This window comes from Rhopilema esculentum, chromosome 5, assembly GCF_057945365.1.
Source record: "Rhopilema esculentum isolate cy_ngs chromosome 5, ASM5794536v1, whole genome shotgun sequence".
Classification (NCBI taxonomy): domain Eukaryota; kingdom Metazoa; phylum Cnidaria; class Scyphozoa; order Rhizostomeae; family Rhizostomatidae; genus Rhopilema; species Rhopilema esculentum.
In genome coordinates this window covers 9,804,106-9,832,089 of record NC_142819.1, presented here as the reverse complement: position 1 = coordinate 9,832,089, position 27,984 = coordinate 9,804,106, and the positions used below count along the sequence as shown (strand labels likewise).

Sequence of the window (27,984 nt, the reverse complement as noted above, 5' to 3'; positions counted from 1 at the left end):
ATGTTCCACATGTGGTATGTGTGCAGAAACGTATTATTTGTTATGTGAAGAATTTTATATACCTCTACAAATACACTATATCAATAAAATCGTACAAACATACAGTTGTTCAGTTCAGTTGGAATACAGTTGCGTAATATACAACGCTGCAATACATCGATATACCTTTGCTGCAATTATCACTGGATACAGGGCTGTAGAGGAACTCATTTGTATACTGATCATAGAAGAAGCAAACTGATCATAAGCCCCGAAATGGCGAGGAATCAAATTTCAAATTTCAAGGGACTCAAATTACCTCTTGAGGACTCAAATTTCAAAACGCAACATGAATAGCTATATGCATATAATATAGAGATAAAACAATATAGTATGTCTGTTCTGACACATCCTCCAGACCTCCAGATATTTAGACTGGACACACTACTTTAAGAGCAAGCTGAATTTCAGATCTCTCCCGTCACAAGGCAGTTTTGCAATGTCGGGTCGGTATTGCATCTTTTCTTAGTTTTCTGACTATCTGTTCTTTTTGAACGGTTTTAAAGAAAGGGACAAATATTGACCACACTTAAATCTGCAGTGAAAGGAAATCAGAATCAATTTAGAAATCTATTCCCTCCAGACCAAACTGGCAATAACTGGTAATCCCTTAAACCCGGACGTTCACTTGCTTCACTGGCTGTTGATTACAATGGAAAGCTATCTCGTTCTGCAATAATTTCTATTGGTGTTTCTCAGGGCGCCATCCTCGGACCACTTCTGTTCTTATTATATGTGAATGATCCACCAAGCCTTATTGATTCCCGAACAGTGATGTTTGCTGATGATACAACTATCCTGTCACAGTGTAAGTAGTCTTACTCCCATCATTCAAAAGGACTTTGACAGTGTTAGTCTATACTATAGTGTTAGTCTATAAACCATCTTGTCCCTCATCCTACCAAGACAAATATGATTCTTCAGTAAGCCATCACAAGCAACAATGTTTAAAGACCGTACTGTCCTATCCCTCAAAAATGCAGAAATTGAATATGTCAACTCTTACGTCTCACAAGTGTATTGGGTGCAACACTTGGACTACTCTTTACATGTCAAGGACACCTGTAAAAAATAAATTATGGCCTCCAAGTAATAAGAGGTGTTAAGCCTTTTGTGTCGGAGAATAGTTTGATCCTCTCTGCCAACTCGCTTGTCCTAAGCAATTTGGATTATTGCTCACCAGTCCTGTATAACCTCAGCGCTGGCGGGGATGCAATGTTTCCGAGGTTGGGGGTGAACCCCCATAACCCCCCTCAAGTGACATCCCTGTGCACAGGCCTTCTCAAAATCTCTTGATAGCCAGGTATAAAAGTCTGCATATTCCATCAATATTGTGAATTGAACTAGAAGACGATTTTCATGGTAATTTTGTAAAAAATGTTCCAAGAATTAGGAGTTTTGATTGGTGGTATATTCATTGAACCATTTATTCTCCAGTATCGGGGTTTTCTACATGTTTGATAGCCTGTGCTCAAGACCCTTAACCTGTAGGAAGAGGTCTGGAGCACAGGCTACATGTTTGAATCAAATTACCATACTCGTCTTGGGTCGGAACACAAGGACCTCCCCGACTTTTTGCAAAACAGTAGAACCTCTCTACAACATTTTTATTGGTTCTTCAATTTCCTCTTGCCCCCTCTGTCACTTTCTACATTGCATCGGAACCCTTGAATATCGTTCAATCAGCTTTTCTATATGAGTTCTTGGAATTCATGTTCTTTTTCTTAGATGCTGGTCTCTCTTCCATGATTTCTTCAATCTCAGTATCTTCCGCTTAGCTTCCTGTTCACAGTTTTGACTTTGTCCAGCATGTGACACAAATCTCCAAATTATTCAATTTTGCAAGACAATATTTTGCACAGAAATATGAAGCTCTATTGGTTTCACTTTAAAGCATAAACCAATAAAGAACAAAAACAACATGGCAGAGAATAAGAAACAACTTATACCAATCAGGTACATCGTTGCATTGCTAGGCCATTGTGGTATACTCGTAGCCTATACGATGAGAGTGAACTTGAGTGTTGCGCTTGTGGCAATGGTTAACTCGACGTATGTACAAGAGAGATCGCATCATACCATAGATCCTGAGTGCCAAAAATCGGGCACTAACTCAACCACTTCACTTCAGGTTTTTTTATTGTCAATTTTAATTCCTCCATCTTTTAATTCAACAAATTTTCAATAACATTTCACATTTGAAATGGGGATTACAAAAACGATTGGCTTGCTATTTACTGTGATAAGTGTTGCTGCTCGAAGAAAATTGTATGTAAATAGATAGTAAAATAATTTTTTCAAGTAAAGAAAACCCCTTTTTTGTTTAGATTAAATATCAACAAGAATTATCACCCGTTTTGTTGTTCCCTTTATAACCTCTCATGAAAAGTTGTTGCACTGGGAAGTGGAGATTAACGAAGTAATTAAGTGCTATACAGCTAAGGGGAGAAACAACTTGCATCTTCCATTAGGGGTTGATGGTTGGCCTGTCAATTTTAATCAGAAATTTCAATTTCTTTCTCTTTTTACTTCTTTCAAATGCCTTCTGGTTCTATGAACTTAAGCATAGGAAAAGAAGCTAAAATAAATATCGAAAAGTAGCTTAAGATTGCTATTTACTCTACAGGATGGTGAATTTGAATGGGACGAGCAGCTACAGGGTATGATTTTGCTTATTTGAGAATTGATTCCTAAACTCTTGTAAAATATACATGCTGATTTCCGTGGAATAATATTGTCTGTTTCAACTGATAACCAGCATTCAATTAAACCTCTGTTCATCTAGAGCTTTCATGAGACAATCATAAAAAGAACAAGTTACATAGATTGTTGAAGTATGGTGAATTTCCTGGGCTGAAGTATCAGTTTTCTCAAGTATATCAGTAATCAGTATACCTAATGAACTATGAGTTATGATGAATATATCAACCCAAAGGCTGTAGCCTTCTCAGGCAAGTGCTTTTCTTAGACAAAACCATTTATTACCAATGTCTCATTTTTGATAATCCACTTGTAGCAATGAAGCCAAATTCTTTAGCTTACAGCATATGGTGATGTCTTAACACAGTCTTCTTTAATTATTTTCTTTTTACCAATGTGTCCTATGGTGGCATCTATATGTAGCAATATTTTAAACAGGTACCATTCTTGGCTCATTTTTCTATGGATATATGGTGACACAGTTACCAGGTGGCTTGTTGGCAACACTTTTTGGGGGCAAATGGGTGTTTGGCATTGGAATTCTTATCACTTCCCTGCTGACCATAGTAACGCCATTTGCTGCAAGGTTGAATGTGAACTTATTCATAGCACTGAGAGTGGCTGAAGGAATCGGAGAGGTTGGTCCTCAACATTATTTTTACATATTTTTTTGCTCTGCATGCCTTTCCTTCTGGTAATTGAAAATTTAAATATGTTTAAGTGCAATATTTTGGCTTAAATAAATGAGCAAAATATTTATCCAAATGATGTCTACAGAAATCTATATAAAATTAATTTGGAATAAAAAATTTATGCACCAAAAAGCAGCTATTACTCTGTCCTTTTTATTATCATTTTTTAATTTCTATTTCGGCCTAGTTTCTTCCCACATTCCAGACAAGTTCTGTTCAATCCACAAATTACTATTTAATGACCCTGAGCAAAAACTAGCGGCTGGTTCTCCAACTATGCAAAATTACATAAAACTTGTGCCAGATTACAAATTTGATTGTGGATAAATTTAATTTTAGATTGAAGGATCTTTTTTAAGATACCTTCTACCTATTGAGGCTAACAAGAACAGTATATAATGAGCTTAGATTCATATTCAAGAACATGATGAAAGTACAAGGAAATATTTAATACGCCAGAAAAATTGTATTTTGTTTAGATTTGTGCTCACGTAAATGTGTCTTGAATTGAATATTTTATACAAACCTAAGTTAAAGCTTATAAATATTATTGCTCCCAATGTGAAAAGACCTTATAGCTTGAATAAAGCTTTCATTGATTTTAATAATCTTTAATAAGAAATCCTTAGTAATAATTGTTGTTAGCAACAATACCTTTGGATGTTAGCCATTTGGAAAATTTTGTTTAGATACTGCAAGGAACCAAGTATTGACAAAAGATAAAGATGAGTAGAAGAACTAAAGACGACATAGCAAATTAAATTGAGTCAGAAATTTATTTAGAGCTGGTACAGTACTTATTCAGTTATTCGGCCTTCTAGGGACATGGGATTTCAAGATGCATGCGGATAATTGAAAATGCACAAATAACGGCAGAAACAAGCAAAAATCAACAAGATTAGTGTTATGAAAGTTAATCTTAAGCAGACATTACAAACTAAAACACTGATTACTTTTTAAATAGGAATGAACCTTTGGCTGAATGAACGATAAGTCACGCTTTCTGACAGCCAATTCCTGTGACAAAACTTTTTGATAAGGTTTTTCACATCTTTTACAGCCTATGTAATCAAAGTCTGGATCATCAATGGGTCGAATGATTGAATAAGTCCTATGCTCTAGGGAAGTTTATTTCAAGTTGCTAAGGTGGCCCTTTCATATAGAAAAGGAAAATATAAACATTGTGAGCTTCAGTAACAGGACCTTGGCGAATAATGCGAGTTTCACTTCAGAAAAGACAATCCAGTATGGCTAGGCCATTTTCGAGCTAGTAGATTTGACTGTTGTCAAATACAGTAAAGTAAAAGATATGATATGGTTGAATTTATATATTCTTAATAACAACACGGTATAGTCATTTCTACCTTTACCTGTGGGTTTTGCTCAATTAAAGCAACATAAATAAAAATAAATTTTCAAAAAAACATGATATTTGAATAGCCACAAACACTTTGGAGCCGATATTTCAACGAACGAATATCATGATCTTTACTGGTGAAGGATGCACTGAGTCGATACAGTAAAACTTTGTTTGCCAGTAAAACTTTGTTTGCCGAAAAGGTTTCTTGTTTTTTATTTATCTGCTACCACCAACCTCTCACACAGTGGAAGGGTCAGAAATCAAACAGACTATTTTTGTTTACAGAGGTCGATGTCATCTACTTTAGAGAGATTTATGAACGGCAAAAGATTTTTTAGACACATAAACATGAAGTAATGCTACATAGTTGATCTCTTTTAAAGACTACAGATACTTTCGTTGCAATTTTTCATCAGAGAAACGTTCGTATGGATGGTAAAGAAACCTTTTTTGAAACCTTTTCAGTTTTGCATTTCTTTCTATCAAGGGTGTCACATTCCCAGCAGTTCATGCAATTTTAGGAAGATGGTCACCAGTATATGAAAGAAGTAAATTGGCTACATTAGTGTACTCAGGTATCTAGACTATATTTTTGGCTATAATTGACTTCGTTTTTCATTTGGTATGACTCTTTTAAATTTTGCCTTGACAGAAAGTTTCTTAGAGTCAAGTTGTCTAAAAGACGAATTATCGACCAGGGGCGTGTGATATAAGGTTTCCAGAGAATAAAGACTTACCTCCTAAGACACATAAAAATAGTTACTATTTATCAACTTCTGTCAAAATAGAGAATCCATCGTTCTTCTCTTGCAATACGCCAAGAAATGATTTAGTACAAAAGTTAAAGAACAAACCATTTAATTGTTATTCAGTTTACAAACTAATAATCTTGATTACCAGACGAAAAGCATTTTATTGACTGGGGTTTTCGAAGTCTGACGTATGCGGTAGCTAACCTTTAGAATGTGTGACGAACCCTTCATGGTAAAGCAGCCCTTAGCATCTGGCCTACATGAGTTGTGCTGAAGATTCGAAAACTGGTTAGTCTCATCAAAAGTCCCATCTCTTGCCCAAAACATTAGAATTATTCAATATAAAGGCAGATGTAGAGGTTTATAATTTCAAGAGCTTTTCTCTGTGGATAAGTTTCCTCCTCCCTACGTCATATTTTAGGGCCTTGTCTTTTTGTGTCTTGTTAGTATTAACCTAGGCGGTCCAGCACAAAGCCTTGCATCAACTTGAAATCATGAAACATGCTATGCTAAAGCTATTCTGGACATTTAACTGTGCAATTCCTTGCAATTGTTAAGATGTTCATTTAAATTTTAGGATCATCTCTTGGAACATTATTAGGGTACCCAATTGCTGGTGTGCTTTGTGATTCAAATTTTCTTGGTGGTTGGCCATCAGCCTTCTATGTTTTTGGTAAAGGATTACTCATTTTTTTACAATTCAGTTAATGATGTAAAAACTTTAAATTTTTGCGTATTGACTGGCTTATAGTTTTCTCCTGAACGTATCATTATACGAAATTTAGTGGCTGTATATAATCAAAGACTTATTGTACCTAGTGGCTTGGTGCTACCGTAAATCCTTGAATTTTGGACTATGATGCCTTTCGTACTTCGATTTTTGATTTGGTTTTGTGTTTAGAAAGAGCTATTTAGTAGAATTAAATATGGGTTAAACTTGAAAATTGTAAAAAACCTACAAAACGAGCTATTTGTATGGCAACCTGGAGGTTAAATTCCCTCATCTCGTACAAGCCCCTTTCGAGTGACCTACATGTAAAAACTGTCCAAATGCACAAGCCCTCAGTGGGCAAATTTGATGATTTATGGCAATCGATTTACAAAGAGTTTATCGATAATTCACAAATGGTCAAATGCCCCCCCCCCCCCCCCCTAACGAGGATAATTTGTTGTAATTATACTTCCAATTTTTATTTTTGCGTTTTCTTGGAGGTTCCTAAATGAAGGTACTCAAAGTTTTCTTTGCTAAAAAGCTGAAATATGTTTTTGCGAAATAAATTTTTTAACCATGTTTTAATTATATTTTTTCACTATATTTACTGTCGCTTTTACTGTCGGTTTGATTTATGTCTGAGACATTACGATGAATGTATTAAAAAAGGAAATATTTTTTCCACACGAAGGGGGTCTTATACATTTGCCAAAGCAAAAAGATTGTGCTACAGTGAGGTGAATTTTGAATCTCAATTACATGATAGGTTCATTTCCAAACTCTCACTCAAAACTGTTATGACACAGTATGAACATTCTGCAGGGAAATTTACTCTTTCTATGTGTTGACCTCTCTTAACCGTTGCCTTCAATTTTTACTATGCAATTCCATTTATCTTTAGGTGTACTTGGTATCATATGGTTCATTTTCTGGTGTCTGTTTGTATCGAGCTCGCCCGAAACTCATCCAATGATATCAACAGAGGAACGTCATTACATAATTGCTCATCGTGGAGGTAACAGCTTTCGTGAAGTAAGTGAAGTTGAAATTAGGCGTAGAACTCAAGCATTTAGTTGAAACACTCGGTTCCTTCTAAAGTTATCCGAGTCGGACCAATTTATATCTACTCATATGCTTAATCATTCAAACCCAACCATAAGAGAGAAATCGTGGTCTTCTCGGATCTGGGCAACTTTTTTCTTAATTTTACTCTCTAATTAAGGTGTCATAAAATGTTCCAATTTTTTAATTACTTATTTTTTAATGTATTCTTTCAACTTTGATGCAATGAAGTGCCATAACTTTCTTTTAGGTTTTTCGCCTTTTGTTTTAAATGCGATGTCCCGCATAAGGCAGGTTAATGGAACATGTTATGACCATTTTGAATATTTTGCCTTAATTTTGAGAAAGCTTTACCGGTTTAAGGAAGATCATTTGAAGGCTCCACCCATTTTAAAAATAATTTTTTAGTTAAAGGCCTTGTTGAGCACATTCGTCAAAATATTTAGCATAACATAATATTTTTTTGGTACGCAACCCTTTCAGGTGAATGTAGAGATTCTGTAAAATTTCTTCTTTCTCTTTTTTAGTATTTTGTAGAAACTTTGTTAGTTGCCAGTGTAACTGAGGCAAATGGTTGTATATTGTAATACCTAGAACCCCCTTTCAACTTTATATTTCAAGCATTAGATTTATTAAATCTATGCACCTCAATTTTGCAGCTCTACCAATAAACTGGTAGCGTTTTGGTTTGAAGCTAGCCTGCATTCATACTGATTTCGAATGTTTTTTTTTAATTTCTGTTTTTCCAGTCTGCGATTATATCTCTGAATCTATGGAATATTTCATGTGGTTATGTAACGTGTTTCGTTTTCTGATCATTTTTATATTATTTCACCACATTCTTAGGGCCTAAGCACGTGTTTACACGGCGCTATCGAAAGAACCCGTACATTATGCGTACTTATGCAACTCATTTTAGCATATAATTGTTAGGTTTTAGTTTCCTGGCATTGTGTTTTCGCCTTTATGTGTCGTTGCGTCATTGGCGTAAATATGTTGTCTTTACGCTGTTATTCGGTAACTCATCAATTTAAGTCAGTTGTGTTTTTGGCCCTGAATGATTAAGATCAATCTTCGCTTCCTAAAAGTGTTGTCTCTCTCAGCTTAGGCCTTAGGGCCTAAGCACGTGTTTACACGGCGCTATCGAAAGAACCCGTACACGCCACTGTTAGAACCAAGACTCGTGTCAATGCTTAAGATAACCAAATTTGATGTGTTGAAATTTTTGGAGATAATGTGAATAATAAACCCATAGTTACAATAACGTGATACCAGGTTTGAAAAACCACCCTTTAATGAACATGTTTCCCCATTTGTGTAGAATGAGATCTTGTTCTCTTTATTTTATAGAGTGATCGTCCACCATGGATAAAAATCTTTACATCCCTTCCTGTGTGGGCAATAGTTGTCGCACATACCTGTCACAACTGGACATTTTACACCTTCCTGACTTGTCTTCCTTCATATTTCAAAGAGGTTTTGAACTTTCCTATTAAAGAAGTAAGTTTTGTTAATGCTTTGCTCTTCAATTCACCTTCAATTAAAATTTTAGCTGAAGCTTTTTATTTGAAGGTGTCCATTCAGGAACGTCTGATAATTGATTGCTCAAGATGTTCTTCCTACTAATCGACTCTGAAGAGCCTGCTACTCAAAGGTCCTTAATAGAAGGGGGGGAACGCTTATTAATTTTTCGATTTTTTTCTGACCCCACCGCAGCTTTTTTGGACCCGCCCCCCCCCCGCTTATTAATTTTCATATGCAATCATTCATATCCCTTATTTCATTTGTCCTTTGTTCTTTCAGGTGTGAAATTTCTGTAAAGTTTCTCTTAAATGAAGTGGTTGCATTGTACAAAAGTTTTAACATAGAAAAGTAGTATAACATCCGAAAAAATTTACATAGGCCTTGCTGATGTACACAATGATAATTAGCCTGCTCATTTTAGTAACACAACAATGCATTATTACATGGTGATAATTGTCATGACCCCAAAAAAGAATTATCACGTGATTTTTATGATTTTTCACATTTCCGACCCCCCACTTACTAGGACCCCCCCCCCGCTTATTTATTTTTTGAAAAATTTCTGACCCCCCCCCAACTATCAAGATCCCCCATTCTATTAAGGATCTTAGAGTACCTAAATGAAACTTCGTGTTAACACCCATCACGTTTTTCAAAGCGTTTTTATTGTTTCAGAATGGTTTCCTGTCAGCTCTGCCGTATTTGGCTGCTTTCATATGCTCTTTGATAGTTGGGCAGTTCGCTGATTTTCTCCGATATAGGGGCATTCTCAGCACTGGAAAAGTTCGCAAGCTCATGACTGTATCAGGTTCAATTTCTTATCACTCTGTACCTTTATTTATTGCATTTTGTTTAATACGTAAGTTGTAACGGAATAAATTTATAGGAATTTATTCTTTACTTGTAAAATTTATTTTTGATGAAAGCCGTGCTAATTTCTGCCTTGCCTTTAAAGGCGTGTTCATCAAGAAATTGACCGTACATTAAACTTTTTCTGCTTTAGAGCAAAGAGCGTAAAGTTGTTAGATTAAAATATTTCCCTTGCTAGCCAAGCACCCGAAGTTTCTTCTTACGATTTTGGAATATGTAATGTTCTATTTATATGACATAAATAACTTCGGTAAGAATTAAACATGTTTTTCTTTCACGAACCATCTTTAAATATTTGGGCACGCCCTCGATCTTGATCTTTCAAATTTTTTTATCTTAAAAAATAAACTCTCTTTCTAATCCCTTCTCCTGTAACCCTTGTTAGGACCTATCTATAGGCTCGTGATCCTTTCCCTAGCATTATAAACTAACAAAACGCCCTGATAATATTTCAAATTTATTGCACGCCTCGATAATGTCAGAATAGTTTGTTGTATACCTCGATATAATCATCAGTATTATCAGTGTATATTGTTTACAGGTCTTTTTATTCCATCTGGCCTTCTGATTGTCACGAGCTACATGGGGTGTGGCCAGGTAATCATTGCAGTTGCCCTGGTTACGACGGCTATCGGCATACTTGGCTTTAATGTTGCAGGCTTTTTGATAAACCATTTAGATGTTGCACCGAAATATGCAGGCATCCTGCAAGGAATCACAAATACGATGGCTACTATACCGGGTTTCTTAGGGCCTGCCGTTGTCGGCATTCTCACCGAGAACAAGGTAAGGCTTTAGCTACCAAAAATTCATTCTAAGGAAGCGAACCAATTCTATCTGCAGATTTACATAATAAAAATATTGTTTCGTTCTTTTCTTCTCTTGCACCCTATGCAAAAGATGTACTTATTGATAATGTAGAAGTGAGCTTCCTTTCCTCAACTGTTTCCTTTAAAAAATGTTGATGCACTGTGAAATATGTTACCTATCAGTGTGGTTTAATAACAAATTCTTCCACTTTGCCTTTAATCGATCCATTCTTCTCATCTGCACGGCTACCCCAGACTTACATTGCAATTTTTGTAATGGCGTTGAGAAGTTTAAACGTTCAAACTATTTAGGATGGGATAAAACTCAGTCGTTCATAATCTTTCCCTTTGCTTTACAGCCTACGAGAGAGCAATGGCAGAAAGTTTTTTTCATATCTTCGGGCATTGCTACATTTGGCGGTATCATATTCCTGATATTTGCATCCGGAAACGAACAGACCTGGTGCAAACGGCCCATTCTTATCGATGACGAAAAAGAAAATAACGATGATGACAACCGTCCCTTGGTACAGTAAAAAATTAAATTTGCATTTCAAATAACCCTCTTTTTAGAATACCTGGATTTTTGTTAGATAAACTATAATTTGTAGATGATCAAACCTTTTGAAAGTTACAGTTTGTTATAGAAGAATCAACTTAAAAAAGCAGACACTTTGCATAACTAAACTAAGAATCGGATCGATGTGGGTTCTACTTGTCCTGCAGTTTTAAGTCCAGTCTTGAAATAGGCCCAGATCAATACAGACGAGAATTTTCCTGAAGAAGATAAGGCCCCATGTACAAGTTCTTTTAAGCTGCCGCATTAGGCCTAATTAAGGCTTAGTCCGGCTTGTAGATACTAAGTTACAATATCTAACACAATTAGTGAGTAAAATGGGAGAAAAGGTAGAATAAGTGAAAATAGATATTGAGTGATTTTAAACGTAGAGATCATTAAATTCGAAAGATTAGATAATTTTACACTTCTAAACATTTTATGTATTTTTTTCGCTCGGGTTTAAAAAGAATTTCTTAAGATTTCAGCTATCGAATATCTACAGGTATAATGTGTTTTTGTGTAGCTTTTTTCAATTTATCATGGTTAGATTCAAATTCGCACTTTTTGTTTATCTAATGCCCTTGTCTTAAACATTGAAGGGTGCTTTTAAGCTGCATTTTCTCTATCTTAATACCATTTCTAGGTAAGAAGAAGTGAGAGGGGGGGGGGGGGTGGTACTCAGAACCCTAAGGGGGGGGATACCATGCTCACTCTTACGAGTCAGGTTCCCAGGGTAACTAGGAATCCACTCATAATTGAAACCTTTGTTGCTTCAATTGTCTCACAAGGATAGTAGATCATGTAGCCGAAATTAGGCACCATACACCATTCGTCTGTACAAACTCTCCCCCCCCCCTTTTGCGAAATCGTGTCCTTGTATTGTTGTAGTATTGTAGTATATGGTTGTCTTGATTACATTACTGTACAATATGAGAGACTCTTACGAGTTTATTATGCTTGTTTTCGATTGATTCTCCTACACCTGCATTCTAAAAACAGAAGTGCCTTGGATGTGCCAGGCTGTGCTGTAGGTAACTTCTAGAAGCCTCATCCATGACCACACCCATGACCACACCCAACTACCTATACCAATATACTGATTGCCTTCTAAAAAAAAGCTTATCATCAGTGTAGAGGCTTATCACCCAATTTAATCATTCATTATTTTCAGTGACTCACATTCACTGACAGGAAACTGCTTATTCAGCAAAAACCTAAGGCGTAATAAAGGGATACTAGCACAGAATTCTTTAAGCCAAGAAAATACTCGCTCTCTTGGGGGGAGGAATGAGCCCACTCCCTTGAATTTCATCGACTTTTGGTAAAGGGGCTTTGCCCCCTGAGCCCCTTCAACAGCAACCCTGACTATGAATTGTTTTTAACACTGCCAAATACATACTGGACACCACAGACATTGCACTCAATCAATTACACAACATTGGACGAGTCACAGTTAAACGAATAGTTGATCTTATTTTCTTTACCTGTAGTGCTAGACTTGAGATTATCGCTGTTAGACATGACTTTACACACCTGACATCTGGGCTTCATACAACACGAACTTCCCCTATTATTGTGTCCCTTGTCTCTCCCACTAGTAAGTCTAGCCCTAACCAAGATATCCTCAAGACTTTTACACCTCCTAAAAGCAACTACTGGTGGTACAGAAAACAACTCCTTGTGCTCTTCTGAACCAGTGAGCAAGGCATGGTGTTTCCTGGCAATATTCCCCAATCCATCAAGTGCCGGATGGTATGCAGTAACGAGTGGAACCCTCTCAGCCCTCCCTTCGTTGGTTTCCCTATTTCCCGCATTTTCCAGAAGAGTCTCCCTATCTAGCCTACGTACCCTATCTATTTGCTTATTAACTAAGGACTTTTCATACCCCCTATCTATAAGCCATCCAGTGAGGTTACCTTCATGTTCCTTAAACTGGCCATCACCGGAGCAAATCCTACGATACCTGAGAGCCTAACTATAACGGAACACCTTCTTTGTATAACAAGGGCGACAAGACTTCTTATGTAAGAACTGGTGGGTATCAGTTGGCTTACAAAAAAAGTCTGTCATAAGGACTCTCCCCTCTCCTACTTTTACCGTGACATCCAAGAAACTTATAGTTTCTGTGGAATGTTCACTGGTAAATTTAATTATGTCGTGGCTACTGTTGAGATGGTCAATGAATAGCTTCAACCTCTCCTCCCCGTGTGTCCAGATAAAGAAAATGAAAAGTGTCATCGATAAATCTCATCCAGACAAGGGGCTTATCTTCGGCGAAGGTATCCATCAACCTCTTTTCTAACCTAGTCATAAAAAGATTGGCATAGGCCAGAGCGAACTTCGTGCTTATAGCCGTACCTAACTTCTACCTATAAAATCTATCATTAAATTCAAAATAGTTATTTTCTAATACTAAGGAAGCGAGCCCAGCGAATGTGTCAGTAGCCACGCTTGGATTTTTCCGTCTATCCAGCGCCTCCCTTACGGCCTCTAAACCTTCCCTGTGTGGAATGCTAGGATAGAGTCCCACAACATCAACAGTGCATAAAATTGCCCCCTCTGGTATAGTTCCTATATTCCCTATCCTAGAGAAAAATTGTTAGTAGCTATCTTTAACATAAGACCTACTTTGGAGGTTTGAGGTGGTAGTCTAGATATTCTGAAACATGCTCGGTTAATTTACCACAATTTGAAATGACTGAACGCCCCTAAAAATTACTAAGACCCTTATGAATCTTGGGCAACAAATAAAATCTATCACTAAAATAAATCTACTACTTCTATCAAATAAATCTAAAATAAATAAATCTAAGATAAATCTATCAAATAAATCTACTACTTCTAAATAGCCAGCAACTTCATCTAACGCCGGGTCCGCCTCCCTTATTTCTTTTAACTTATCATTAATGGTCTTACCCACTTCTACAGAGGAACCCACCTCAACCTCTTCGTATACTTGCCTATTGTCTAATTGTCGGTTAGCCTCCATTATTTAATCCCCCCGATCCCAAACTACAACCGCTGAACCCTAATCAACTTCTTTTATAATTATGTCCTTATCACGTTTAAGCTTATCGAGTGAAGAAAGTTCTGAAGGAGAAAGATTCCAAAAATCCTTACAGACAGCACCTCATTCTCCACTAGCGAAGATAGTTCTCAAGAAGAAAGTTATTCTAAGGAAGCTTTTTTTAAATAACTGTTTTTCTGTTTAATTGTTGTCCTTAAAATGCCATTTTAACCTCATTTATCGTTTAAACTCCTCAAGGTCCGCTTTCAGTTCCGCTTTGTCGATTTCCTTTGGTGTTGGGCAAAACTTGGGGCCTTTGGATAACAGAGAAAAATCATCTTCCGACAGCTCCTTCTTCGGAAGGTTGACAACATTTCTGCTGACAAACCTACCTGTAATGCGTCCCTCCTCTGACAGCCAATTCATTTCCCCAACACCAATCCTCAATGACCCTGAATCAGTAGATTATGATTCTTTGTTGACTGACGCAGGGGCCTTGGACGGCAAGTCATTCCCATCAAACATATGATGCTCGTGGTGTTCGGTTGTCCTGAGAATACCAGCATAATCCTCTCGAAAATCTTTCCCATTTCTCGCTAAAATGCTATTAAGTTTACGTCGTCTTTTCTGGTTCAGTTGGTTCCATTTAATCCGCAGTTGCTACTGTACATGGGCCAACTCTACCTTTGACAAACTAGCACGTACTGCACTTAGGTGGTGAAAAGTCTTCTCTTTCTCTCCGATCAACAATTCCCGATACTGTATGACAAGTAAGGCCAATAACTGCGAATGTGCAGATTTCAGAACATTGTTCCATGACTCTCTAAACTCCAACGACGGCGTTCCCACTAGTGAAGGCACCTTCTTTAATAATAATCCGACAGGAATAATACTGCACTCTTTGCAACTTTCCAAAAAATTCCGACGGTGTTCCAGTTTAATGAGATTAGTAAATATATTAATAATTGATAAAATACGCTCCATTGATTGTCCCAATTACCTATTCCTAGCAAACTAAGAATGATCATTTCTTTGATGGACAACCAGCCAAGTCCTTTGCGTAACGGCACAGAAAGTGCATCATAAGGACTACCCGTAACGATTCGAGCAGCTCGTTTTGTAATTTTTGTAGAGACTCTATTCTCGTAATACCGCTACAGCTCCAAATGCAGCAGAAATAGTTTAGATGTGGTTCTACAATACTACGATAAATGTCCATCAAGGTCTCCATTAATACAAAGTTTTTACAGTAGTTAAATAGGCCGATCGCGTGAGAAACTCTCCCTTTTATGTTGTCTATTTGGTACCTCCACGTTAGACTATTGTCTTTAAGGAGACCAAGGTATTTTAATTTGTTCACTAAGTCAATTTCAGTGCCACCTACGTTAAACACTGACAACAAAGCAGGCTGCCCTGCCATTTTATTTACATTTTGCACTGACCCAACAATCATAGTCTGTGTCTTAACGACGTTCAAGGATAGCTTATTACCTTGAAGCCATTTCTTAATATCGATAAGTTCAGCTTTTAACACCATGTGCAATTCATCCAAATTTTTGGAGGAAGTTGAAATCATGGTATCATCAGCATACATGTTTATCACAGTCTTCTTTAATGCAAAGAGAAGATTATTTATGTAGAGCAGAAAAAGAAGTGATCCCAAGCAAGACCCTTGTGGCACTTCGATATCAATATCTTTAATGTCTGAAAAGACGCAATTTTCTTTACAAAACTGCTTCCTGGTATTCAAATACGATTGAAACCAATCATGTTCCAAGCCGCTGATACCATAGAATTGCATCTTATCAAGAAGAATACCATGATCAACAGTATCAAGGGCCTTCTTAAAGTCAATGAAAATCAAAGCCGTAAATTTCCCCCTGCCGATGTTGACGTACCAGTCATTCGTGCACTTCAGAAGGTATGTGACAACAGAGTGTAAAGAGCGAAAACCGGACTTTTGTAAGCATATAAGCTTGTTTTTGTCCAGATATCGATGTATTTGGTCGTGCATAAGTTTTTCAAATAATCTAGAAACAGCTTGTAGAACAGATATTGGCCGAAGTCACCTTCAGAAGGTCACAATTTCTTTCGCCTAATATAATGATTACTTTGTTCTTACGATCGAAAAAATCCATGTTCTTTTCGATAGGCTCCGTCGGAGGGCGATACCAAGCTACTACCAAAAATGATCTTGCACCCTTAGGCTCAACCTCAATACTTATCATCTCTAAAGCTTTCTCAGGAAAATTATTCCCACGAGTATGCTTTAAAGAGTCACTTGTGTAGACTGCAACCCCTCCCCCTTTTTTTGTTCGATCCTCCTGAGGGTGCAACCGTCAATTCACAACAAGTCATTGGCAATATTGTCATCTAGTTTTGTCTCGTTGAGTGCCAAAACATGAGTAGATTTCTCTTTCATCAAAGTTTTAATTTCATCAATGTGCAGAAGAAAACTGTTGACATTCAGTGACGGAATTGCCAGCCCCTTACTGCATCCCAACCGCTGCACCCCCATACTAAGAGGAATAGAAGATTGGCAAGTACTAGGGGGTTCATCTAAGGAAATTTGGTCACCGTCTTTTGCCCAGTTACATTAGTACCAGTCTTATCAGATATGTTATAGATTCAGATGTTGTCAAAATAATTCACAAAGTTTCTTGCTAATATAAAGTTACCTTCGATGATAAGGTGAAGCTTCTTCTTACCAAGACAAGAGATGTCGACCCGGTCGTTCTCAATGAAGTGCAATTGATTTCTTGCACAGAGATTCTTCAAGCGGGAATTCAAGTTGGCAACTTTCTTCTCTATTCCGGGTTTGTCTTTCCGAGTAACCAGCCCTGAGATGGCAATTTCCGTGTCCAGTGATTCTTTTTTCACATCATTAACCAGTGTTTGCAGCATTTCTTCAGTATCAACATTATTTTTGATAGCATTAGTATCGATATGGACTACAACAAGGCTAGGCTTGCGCCGAGCGACTGCATTGATGTGGTCAATCTGGTCTCTTGAGGTAGCTCCAGGATGTGCACGTACTTTGACGAAATGTTTTTTGCATTTTTAGACAGATCATGCTCATTAACTCAATTTAGATTTGAGTCGCCTACAACAAAGATTGTTTTCTTTTGCTGATTTGCTTGCTCGGGTTGATTTTCTTTGGAGCTGTTATCAGAACTTCCACCTCGCGGATTGTTATTCCCCTTTTTCTTTTGAATCAGATTCTGTACTCAGGGGAATCTTGCCCATGCATTCTTAGCTTGTTTGTTGCAAGTTGTTTTTGTCCTTCCATAGTTGGTCCTTCGAAGAGGATGAATTTTTCTAAGCGCCCCCGGTGGGGCCATGGATCGTAGGGGAGGCAGAATATATTGTCGTTTTGCTCTCTGCTAGGCTGTTCCAACAATTTATCAATAATTCTCTGCTTGTTGTGCAGTTGTCTTTCCAATGACATTATTCTGTTCTCCAAGCTTTTGATGAACATTTTTTCGTAGTGGAAATTATTTGATCCATTGGTACCGGATTCAGACATGGACCGATTACAAACATGGGCCTTGACTGAACTCTACGTCTGAACTCCACGTCTGAACTCCACGTCTGAACTCCACGTCTGAACTCCACGTCTGAACTCCACGTCTGAACTCCATGTCTGAACTCCACGTCTGAACTCCACGTCTGAACTCCACGTCTGAACTCCACGTCTGAACCCCACGTCTGAACTCCACGTCTGAACTCTACGTCATGAACTCCACCAAGTGTGTCAGAACAGCAACTTTTGTAGGTGTATTTTCCCACTTGATCTACACCACAATTTTATATATTGATATAAGCAGTTAGATAAGTAATTCTATCATTTTTGCTTCACAAACATGCATTCAATAATCAATCGGGGAGGGGGGAAAGTATTTTAATCGGATAAGGGAAAGTTAGACATTCAATTTTCTTTGAAAGTCTCAACTCTCAACTATTTTTGTCCTGTGATTGTGGATGGACACTTACTCGAAGAGTATAAATTTTTATCCCTTGTGCGAAGGTGAAGGGGTGGCTTAATTTTGAAAAAGCTTTAGTGTTTCTAGACGTCCGGCAGGGATCGCAGTTTTCATAAACCAGATTTTGTAGATATTATTTGACAAAATCAGGGTCATGTCTAGCGTTATAGTTTAAGTATAAAGAGAATAATAAGCCACAGATTGGCTTTTCTTCCTTACCCATCGTTTTTGATCTTTATTTCTATAAAAATAAAGGTTATTATCAACATGCTAACTTCTATACAAGATTTAGGCTAACCTTGACCATTAATTAACATAGGGGCATACTTCGGACAGTCACTTTTTGGCAATATTTGCAGCGAATTCGCATAAAAATTTTCGCAAATGTAAGTTGAATTCCGAATTCAAGGGGAAAAAGCGCAGTCGAAAAAATCGCGGAGAAAAATTCGCTTCGCGCAAAAACTCGGAAATTTTCAAAAAGCTACCTTTAAAGCACGGATTCCGGAATCCAATTTTCAGAAAGTGAAATATTTAATGATGTAACAATGACAAAACTTAACGTGTTTTGAATTAGTATTTTATGTGGCCCCTTCAATAGGGGGGTATGAAACATGAATCCACGGCGAGAATTTTTATTAAATAACGTTCTCACGCAAAGTTTTTTCGGCATTCACGTTCATGTTAACCTGGTTTGTGTTCAGAATTTAAAACTCGATGTAAACAAGGGCAAATTTCCTTTCTGGCTTTTTGATGTTCAGTGAAGTTGATCGACCTATATATCTTGATATAAAAAGTGCCGTTGGCTAATGAACTGTCTCAGCACTGCCTTAACGTTACTGACCCCAACCCCCCCCCCCCCTTAGATAAACATGAAGTTCAAAAATATGTTTTAAATATCATCAAATACTCCTTTGCCGTGAAAGCAATCGAAAGCGAAGCGCTCTTTTTTAGAATCATATTCCATTCCCCTTTGAGATATTTGGTTGTTTTTTGATATCTTACATTTGTATCAGCTGATTTTGTATTGAGTTCATTGCACGCCGAAAACTTAGTGAAACAAAACTTGCATACAGTGTTGCATTCGTTACACTGACTGACCAGTAAGAATACACATACCTTGACACGAGCTTTCATCGAAATATTCTGTTGCTAACTCTAACTGCTCTCCCAAACCTAGAGAAATGTCCAATTAGGAAATTTGCCTCTCTGTTCACCTCACTAATTTCTGCAATACTTTCATCAAATATTTCGTCATTGGAATCTTCTTCTTCGGTATTAGTGTCATAAAACACCCACCTATAAAATAGTTCTTCGTCTGCATCGTTTGCCCCTTCCGCCTGTTCTACGTTTTTTCCTCCTTCCAGTACAGTTGTTTCTGCCGCTAGGTTGCCTATATCCTTCGTCGTTAGTGCCGTCCTATAAGCAGCCTCTGGTAATGTACCAGCTTTTGCCATTGTTGTGATCTTGACAAACTGTCCTTTGCGTCACAACTTGACCGTTAACCAATGCCCATTCCCTCATCAATATTTTGTCGTCTGGCGTCATTGATATACCGGGTAGACAGAGGTGTAGAAAACACGAGGTCTTTCAATTCTAAACTGTAGTCGGGTAGAGGATACCAGCTCGATACAAGTGTGTAGTAAGCCATACAATCCACTGTGTCAATGATTTAAGGCTCTTTTTAATTGAGGATGCAAATGATCTGGAATACTGAAACATGGTTTGACAGTCTTGCTTATAATTTACTGATGAATGCAAATGCTTAATGTCGAAAGTCGCGCGGCTGAGTAAATTTATGTCATTGTGTTCAAACGTATCGAGATTTGCCTGCAATTTTTACAGTCCCTGTTCTAAATAGTGAACAGATTTCTGACCCCACTGTATTATATTGCCAGTGACGTCACTTCTCACACTACCTCCCTCCCCCTTCTTGGTAAATATTCATTTGAAAAGAAGACCAAAGCAAAATAGGCATATTTTTTACAACAAAAAGTCGCGAACATTATATGTTGCTATAAATGAACATTTTTGAAACAAATTTTCGCATTCGTAGTTTGCTCGGCGAAATTTCCCGAAACGACTGGACTATCTGCTGAAAACTCAGAATGTAGAAATCATTAACACAGCAGTTTCGCAAAACATCTACGTGATATATCAACTTAACAGGTGAACAGGTAAACAGGTGAAAACGAAATTGTGCCGAAAATCATAAAAGTTGCGGGGAAATATGATGCAAATATAGAAAAATTCAAAAGTTGTGGGAGAACAGTTGCAAATTCTGAGAAAAGTTACGAAAGTTGCAAATTTATCCTCGCAACTTTTTCTTCGCTCAACTTTTTCTTCCCACGACAATTTCTTCCTCCTAATTATATAGTACGTGTTCACAATTACTCGTCATCAAAAAAAGATTTTCGTGTAAATTTTGACAAGAATGAAACCTGGGGCAAAAAATTTTAGCATAGGATGATAGCTGTGGGAAAAAGTGGCCGCTAGCCCTTGACCCTTGCTTTCTTCTTGACCTTTCCTTTCTATTTACAAGCTATCTTTTATTGAGTTGAATTTTTGTATGATTTTGATTGACGGTGATTGCTGCATGGCTTAAAATCGAACGTGATCCAAGAGTGGAAGTATCATGAAATTCGAACGAATTCAAGATATCAAAGCAAAATTAGAACGAACTCTCAGGTGAAATTATGAACTCTCATTTCCTATGAACGATGAACACAACTATGAAACCTCAAGAGCGAACAAAGAAGAAATTATGAATCTCATGCTTTAAATTACTTTATCTTTTTGAGTTAATATATACAGTCTTCTTATATTTAATCTTTCCTTTTGTTTTATTGAATCTTTGGAACATTTTGAACCCATTGGTTATTCTGATACTTCAGCCAGAGGGGCGTATCTAGTACCTCTGGCCCCGAAATTGAACCAAAGAAGGATAATTTCTACATGGCCTACACCGAGCCAGATTTACATATTGTTCTGCATGTTATTTTCTCTTATTTGTTTTATGGTAATTTCTTCTATTCTTTCATATTGGTATAAATATCTTATTTTAATTAAAATATGTCTCAAGAATGGGAAAGCGCCACTACTCTTGCAAATAACTTCTCTCCAGCGATCACTCTGTCTAAAAAGAAACGAACTCGATCAGGTTATCGAGGATACGTCACAAAACTCATTGCAGACGCAAATCAAATCTTAGAATTAGAACAATTTCCGAACATAAATGCAGAAAGCATACGAAGTCTTTTGAAAGAGCGCCAGAAATTATTACGCGAATTTGATGAACAAATTTTGGAATTGATCGCTGAGGAGGATATTGAAGGGGAAGTTCGTGACAGCGAAGAAATACAGGAAAAAAGGTTACATGCAGTTTCTGTAAAGGGTCGCATTTTTCAGTGAAATGTAGCATAGTGACGGATAAATCGCAGCGAAAAACAATTCTTAGAAAACAAGGACGTTGTTTTGTTTCCCTGAAAAGGGGTTATATTCCAAGAATTGTAAGAGCAACATTTCTTGCCACATTTGTAAACAACGCCATCAAACGCTAACATTTGCGAAATCGCCACGTTCACACCTGCAGTTTCTGGGAGCCAACCTAGGGTGCTTGCTAATCCCGTACAGTGGCAGAGTAATCCATCTCACTCATCAACCCCTGTCTCACATTTCTCACATTCTCACATTTCAGCGGCTCAGGGCCCCTATAAGACAGCCGTTGCGCGTTTCATTTTTGATTCGGGGAGTAAACACTCGTACATATCTGAAGCATTGAAAGAAACACTCTCGCTTCCAATCGTAGGGAAAGAAACATTAACGATTAAGACATTTGGTGATACGGAGGGCACTGTGCGTACTTGCGAGGTCGTTCAGTTTTGCGTGCGCAGTCCTTACAATGAATTGTCTACCTACATTAATGCTTATGTAGTTCCTGTCGTGTGCGCGCCTATCAGTAATCAGGCTATCAATTTTGCTGCGAATAACTACCCACATCTTGGTGGCCTTTGGCTTGCCGACTATCCAGCCGAACACAAAGATGAATTGAATTGTGAAATCTTGATTGGATCAAACTTCTATTGGCATTTCATGTCAGGGAAAGCAATAAGAGGAAGGCCAGGACCAGTCGCTTTGGAATCCAGCCTTGGCTGGGTATTGTCAGGTCAAGTGCATAATTCTCTCCCAGCTGATTCGACTCAAGCCAACCTAGCTGATACACATGTTCTACGACTAACCACGGACATCGTTTCTGAAGAAGCGAACACAGAAAGGCAGGTAACGAGATTCTGGGATCTGGAGTCCGTTGGCATTTAAAAGAATGAGTCGAACTTGTTCCATACCTTTGAAGATGAAGTTCAATTTCTTGAGGGCAGGCAAGAAGTGAAGTTGCCATGGAAACAAGATCACCCACTACTACCAGACAACTACTCTTTGAGAAAAAATGGCTACAAACAACGATATCGAAACTATAATGAATACAGGAATATTATCAAAGAGCAAAGAGCAAGAGGCACTTGGAATCATAGAAAGGGTCGTTCCAGACAAAATGGTTCAAACTGGCCAGGTGACATATTTGCCTCGTCACCCGGTAGTCCGCAAAGACAAGAAGACGACGAAGGTGCGTATCGTGTATGACGCATCAGCCAAAGATCGAAACGGCACGTCACTGAACAGTTGCCTATACACAGGATCTTGCCTCTTAAAGACGGTAGCCGAAATTGTCGCAAGATTCAGACTGTTCCCTGTAGCATTGACAGCAGACATAGAAAAAGCATTTCTCATGATTTCTGTGTGGCCCCCAGACAGAAATGCATTATGGTTCTTATGGCTGGAAGACGTGAATGATCCATCATCACAAATGATTATTTATCGCTTCGCAAGAGTAGTTTTCGGAGTGTCAAGTAGCCCTTTCCTTCTGAATGCCACCTTAAAAGCACATAGAAGAATACTCTGATGAATACCCGGAGATATGTGAACGAGTCCTGAGTTCTCTATATGCCAATGATGTTAACACAGGAGGCTACAATGATTAAGAAGTTATGAAGCTCTGCGAAGTCTCAAAGGGAATAATGAAGCAGGGCGGATTCAACCTGAGAAAATAGCTGTCGAATTCTAAGCAAGTAATGAAGAAGATAAATTCCATAGAGTCGCAACCAGACGTCAATCCTAAGAAACCGAACTCAATCGAAGATGACCAGTCTTTCGCAAAGGCGTCCTTGAAACAATGCGAAATGACAGAGAGTGAAGAACCAAAGGTACTTGGTCTCGTTTGGGACAGTGAGCGGGACTTGTTAAAGTTCAACTTAATAAAGTTATTGGAAGCTGCAGCTGATATGTCACCGACAAAACGAGCAATCCTCGGGCTCATAGCAAAAATTTTCGATCCACTCGGCTTAATAACACCTGTAACTACTCCACTGAAAGTTTTCTACAGGGGCTGTTCGTGGAAAACCTTGAATGGGACGAAGCACTCCCAGACATTTTATTAAATCAGTGGAACTTTCTTGTGTCTAAAATGAAAAAGCTGGGAGACATATCTATTCCACGATACTACTTCGGAGACATAGATGAAAAACCAACAGAACTCGAACTATATGGGTTTTGTGACAGCTCAGAGCAAGCATATGCTGCAGCTGTTTATACAAAAATAACCGTCAATGGACGTCCAAGGACTTGCTTGGTTATGTCAAAATCCAGAGTTGCACCATTGTCAAAGCTAACAATTCCACGACTTGAACTTCTCTCAGCATTGATCCTAGCACGTCTGATCAATACAGTAAAGGAAGCCTTAAGCTCTTTTTTCAGTACCAAAATTGTGAGGTGCTGGACAGACTCAATAACAACGATCTACTGGATCAAAGGACGTGACAAAGAATGGAAGCTGTTTGTAGAGAATAGAGTGCAAGAAATCCGCAAACTTGTTCCTCAAGATCTCTGGAACCATTGTCCAGGAACTGAAAATCCCGCTGACATACCAACGAGAAACGTTGAGATTGCCAACTTTCAGAAAGAAGATCGATGGATGCGAGGCCCTGGATGGTTATCGCAAGACGAAACTTTCTGGCCTAAACGCTCGATGCAACAAGAGCCATCTGAAGAATGTATCAAGGAACTGAAAGCTCGCCATGTCATGAGTATGTTCATAAATTCCGAAGAACACCACTTGATTTCCACAATTATCGATTGAAATAGATTCAGATCCTACACAAAGCTACTTCGTGTAACTGCTTACGTTCTACGGTTTGTAAAAAAATTTTCGCAACAGCGTGAAGGAAACAGAAGAGCTATCAGCGCAAGAGTTGGAAGAGGCAGAAAAATGTTGGGTAAAGGATATGCAGTCAACCTTTAAAGAAGAAAAGCTCGCTGACTTGAAGAAGCACCTCGGAAACGATAAGGACACGAAGGGCATAATTCGTTGCTATGGTAGGCTTAACAACTCAAGTTTACCAATTGAATCAAGAAACCCAATTCTTCTACCTAAAGAGCACCACGTAACCCACCTTATAATACAGAACTGTCATCGTAACGTACTGCACAATGGAACAAAAGAAACCCTACAAGAGCTCAGATCGCGTTTCTGGGTAAATCAAGGAAGACAACTTGTCAAGAAAATCTAATTGTAAAATCAAGGAGTTTTGTGCCACTTAAAATCAAGTACTTCATTGGGAAAATTCCAGATGTCTTAAACAAAGGCAAATAAATGATTGCTCATCTACATTGTTGATAAATGGGATCATTTGATGAATTGGAGAACCTGCAAAGTAGACGGGCCTGTGGAGTTACAGGTAAAGGGGGGGGGGCAATAAACAATGTCCATTAAAATTAAGTAGCTAAGGATAACGGTCGATGAAATCCTGGCCTGGAACAAACAATACTCAAATTTAAACGTGAAATGAAAGATGGATTGTCGTCGAATCGCAAAAAAGGGGTTTTACCCCAACATGCAAAACCAATATCTACAAAGCACTTGTTGAAAGCAGACTACGATATTTTAATCTGTGTTTTGAACTAACATCTTTATGGTTTTGAAAATAGCCATTACTTATTGGATTCAAATGCTATAATATAGTAAACACGTGGTTACTCTTTGTGTTTATCATGTATTTCAGGCGCGGATCTAGCCTGGACTCTGACCAATGCAAAAGCTGTCAGAGAGAGAAGCCACGCCCTTTTGTGTTGGAAACGCCCAAATCTTTCTGAATATGAAATCAGCATCACTGATAGTAAGTAGGTGGGTCCAAAAAGAATTCTAAGGAAACGACTCGCAAAGAGAAGACTAAATTTACCTGACAAAGAAAAAGCAACTGAATTGCGCGACCCCGGTAGGATTCGAACGAGAGCCACACACATTCCGAAAGCAGCGGTCTTACCACAACACTACCACAGAGCATAGGTCAACTCTGATTCCTATTGGTTGGCTGTACCTCTGCAGAGGAAAGCTCGACTTCTGATTTGATTTATCAGAAACATTGGAATTTTGCCTTGTCATGTGACCGGAAGTAAAATTTGAAATGGTACCTGGCAGATTTGAATTCTCTGGCATACTGGCATCATGAAACAGTTTAGAGAACCTTGTCAACACCAGCGTTTAGGTAGTTACGGTTATTTCCCTGTCTCTATTCTGTGCAGAGGCTGAAAGATAGTCAGCAAAATATATGCCCTGTCTTCGGCATGTTGTTGGTATTGTAACGATTGGCTTTAGTGTGTGATATGTTTCGTAATATCTCAGTTGCGTGTTATAGTCACATGTGCTGTTGAGTCCTGTTGTGTCAGTTAACGCCTTTCTAATGGCAATGTGTTTGTCTGTCAACATGTATTGTGACGTTCGTATCGTTCTCTCATTACCTTCCGTTCATGTTATGTGTGTGCGTTGTTCACTTTAGAGTTAGTCTTGCTGTTGAACAAATAAAGACAACATCAGAATAGAGTCTCTCTCGTGTTCTACTTATTCGGGGCTTAGGCAAATTGGCCTAGCCCCATCGTATCTTCACCATCCTAAGAAGAACCCGACCAACATCAAAACGTTACAGTATGGACGGGGGAAGATTAAGGACGAAAGTTGCTAAAGAATTTGCCAAAGAAGCTATCGATTAAAAATTTTGATAGTTGCAATTTGATTTTGTTGCTGTAAAAATCTGACTTTTGCCTCTGCATAGGTTGCTGTAGACTGGATCCGCCTCTGTATTCTATTGCCCAGCTCCTATTACTCATATTGTCTAACACGGTAGAAGTCATCAAATATTTCGTTTTCTGAATTGGATTCCGGATTCCGTGTTTAGATGTAACTTCTGAATTTCTCTTCGAATCTCCTTGAATCTAACTAACTACGTATATTTATATGTACAAGGAAAATACCAGAAAAGCATAACCAAGCATAAAATGTTACCCAATATAACTAATGACTACGCAACATGATGTAATCCTAATGAGGGGTAATCCTACGGAAAGGAAAAGTATAGCCGCTCGCAGGAAACCGTCATTCCTTAAGTATCAGTTTTCGAATCATCTCTCGCGATTTTATACCTCCATTTTACAACGGTAAAATCCCAGCTGTATGGGCGGCACTCTATTCAAGTTAATATTTCATTATGTTACCCCAACCTCGCCCACCTAGGAATACTCGATATGTCAGTAGGAAAATTCCACGATTTGCCCTCGGTACCAACACTGCTCCTCCTGCCCTTATCTTTTGCAGGCGTCCCTGTGCGAAATTATGGGTCACATTTTTTCAGAATTATATGTCCTAATTTTTTCAACCAAAATGGCACGTCCGTGTTAAAAATAGGGCTTATTCAATTCTCACAGAAGAACTTGAGATTTTATACATCTATTATATTCACAAAAACACAGTTCCAATTTCACAAAGGCACAGTGCTGCCCCCGCTGTCCCCGTAGAGTCAGGGCAGGAGGGGCAGCTACCCCCGTGCTTCTAGCACCCCTGATTGAAAACACGTTTTTTTAAAGAACGGTTTTCAGGCCCTGATACGCTATACCGGATTGCTATCGGAGCGGAGCAGAGCGGAGCGGAGCAGAGCAGAGCGGAGTAACTTTTACTCCGGAGTGATATTTAGGGTAGCAGTTACACTACGACGCTCCGCTCGCTCATAAACCTGTAATCCTTTGTATTTCTGGAACACAAAATCCACCAGATTAAATTTTTTGATGATATGTTCGAATCTATGTGCTGTTGCGAATTCGTTTTCGAAAGCTATGCATAAAAAACTAAAACAACCATTAAATTGAGAGATAAATGATGGGGTTGTAGGACGGATAGCGAGATTGTGTTGCTATCTGATGTGTTAAAGTATGTTTTTCGCCCAAGGGCCACTTCATTAAAATTTGGGAAGAAATGAAATCCAAATACAAAAATGTTTTGATGATTTCGATTTTGCATTATCCAACAGCAACAAAATCTCAGAAAGCGCCATTGTTCACTATCGATCGAATTGCGTCAAGCAGAAAGCAATAAGAAAATCCTTTGTTTTAAAGTGGAGCATATCGGATTCGTGCGCTTACACTACAACGCTCCGCTACGGAGTGACTCCGGAGTAATTTCCGTATCACCTCCAGAGCGGAGTGATTTTCAATCCGCTAATCAGAGCGTTGTGTACCGGACTGATGTGGCGTAGTGTAACTCAAACCCCTATCCGATATGAAAATTACTCCGCTCCGATAGCAATCCGGTATAGTGTAACTGGCGCCTATACAATTTTTTGACTGTGCATAAACAATTTTTTAAATGTGCATTCACATTTTTTCAAACTTGCATGCACCTTTTTTTAAAACTGCATACACAAAAATTAATCATTTTTTGCCGCAACGGCGCGCCATAGGCTTTAGTGTTCCGGGGTCATAGCACTTGCGCGTTGATAACAGTGGGCTAGTGGAAGACGTGCATGATTCATCTCCCGTAAT

At 38.3% G+C, this 27,984-nt stretch overlaps 2 protein-coding genes across 2 annotated transcripts; both read left to right on the top strand.

Annotated features, from left to right (window-relative positions):
* The first annotated feature begins 1,793 nt into the window (after positions 1-1,793).
* LOC135689512 (sialin) lies at positions 1,794-11,724 on the top strand. Its single transcript, XM_065206760.2, has 10 exons — positions 1,794-2,170; positions 2,666-2,699; positions 3,178-3,377; positions 5,279-5,366; positions 6,121-6,216; positions 7,157-7,287; positions 8,668-8,817; positions 9,517-9,649; positions 10,253-10,497; positions 10,880-11,724. The coding sequence occupies exons 1-10, from the start codon at positions 1,961-1,963 to the stop codon at positions 11,054-11,056; spliced, it is 1,464 nt and encodes a 487-aa protein (XP_065062832.2). The 5' UTR covers positions 1,794-1,960; the 3' UTR covers positions 11,057-11,724.
* Positions 11,725-22,510: 10,786 nt separating this feature from the next.
* LOC148960266 (uncharacterized) lies at positions 22,511-24,256 on the top strand. The gene is made up of 3 exons (XM_089108612.1): positions 22,511-22,970; positions 23,215-23,324; positions 23,504-24,256. Exons 1-3 carry the CDS (start codon positions 22,511-22,513, stop codon positions 24,254-24,256), a joined length of 1,323 nt encoding a protein of 440 aa, XP_088964738.1.
* The last annotated feature ends 3,728 nt before the right edge of the window (positions 24,257-27,984 follow it).

Coding starts and splice junctions, on each gene's coding strand:
- LOC135689512 (XM_065206760.2), top strand. CDS start 1,961: ATGGCAGAGAATAAGAAACAACTTATACCAATCAGGTACATCGTTGCA. Junction 2,171..2,665: donor ACTCAACCACTTCACTTCAG/GTTTTTTTATTG, acceptor TTTACTCTACAG/GATGGTGAATTTGAATGGGA. Junction 5,367..6,120: donor GGCTACATTAGTGTACTCAG/GTATCTAGACTA, acceptor TTTAAATTTTAG/GATCATCTCTTGGAACATTA.
- LOC148960266 (XM_089108612.1), top strand. CDS start 22,511: ATGGCTACAAACAACGATATCGAAACTATAATGAATACAGGAATATTA. Junction 22,971..23,214: donor AGTAGTTTTCGGAGTGTCAA/GTAGCCCTTTCC, acceptor TAAATTCCATAG/AGTCGCAACCAGACGTCAAT. Junction 23,325..23,503: donor CAGAGAGTGAAGAACCAAAG/GTACTTGGTCTC, acceptor AGTTTTCTACAG/GGGCTGTTCGTGGAAAACCT.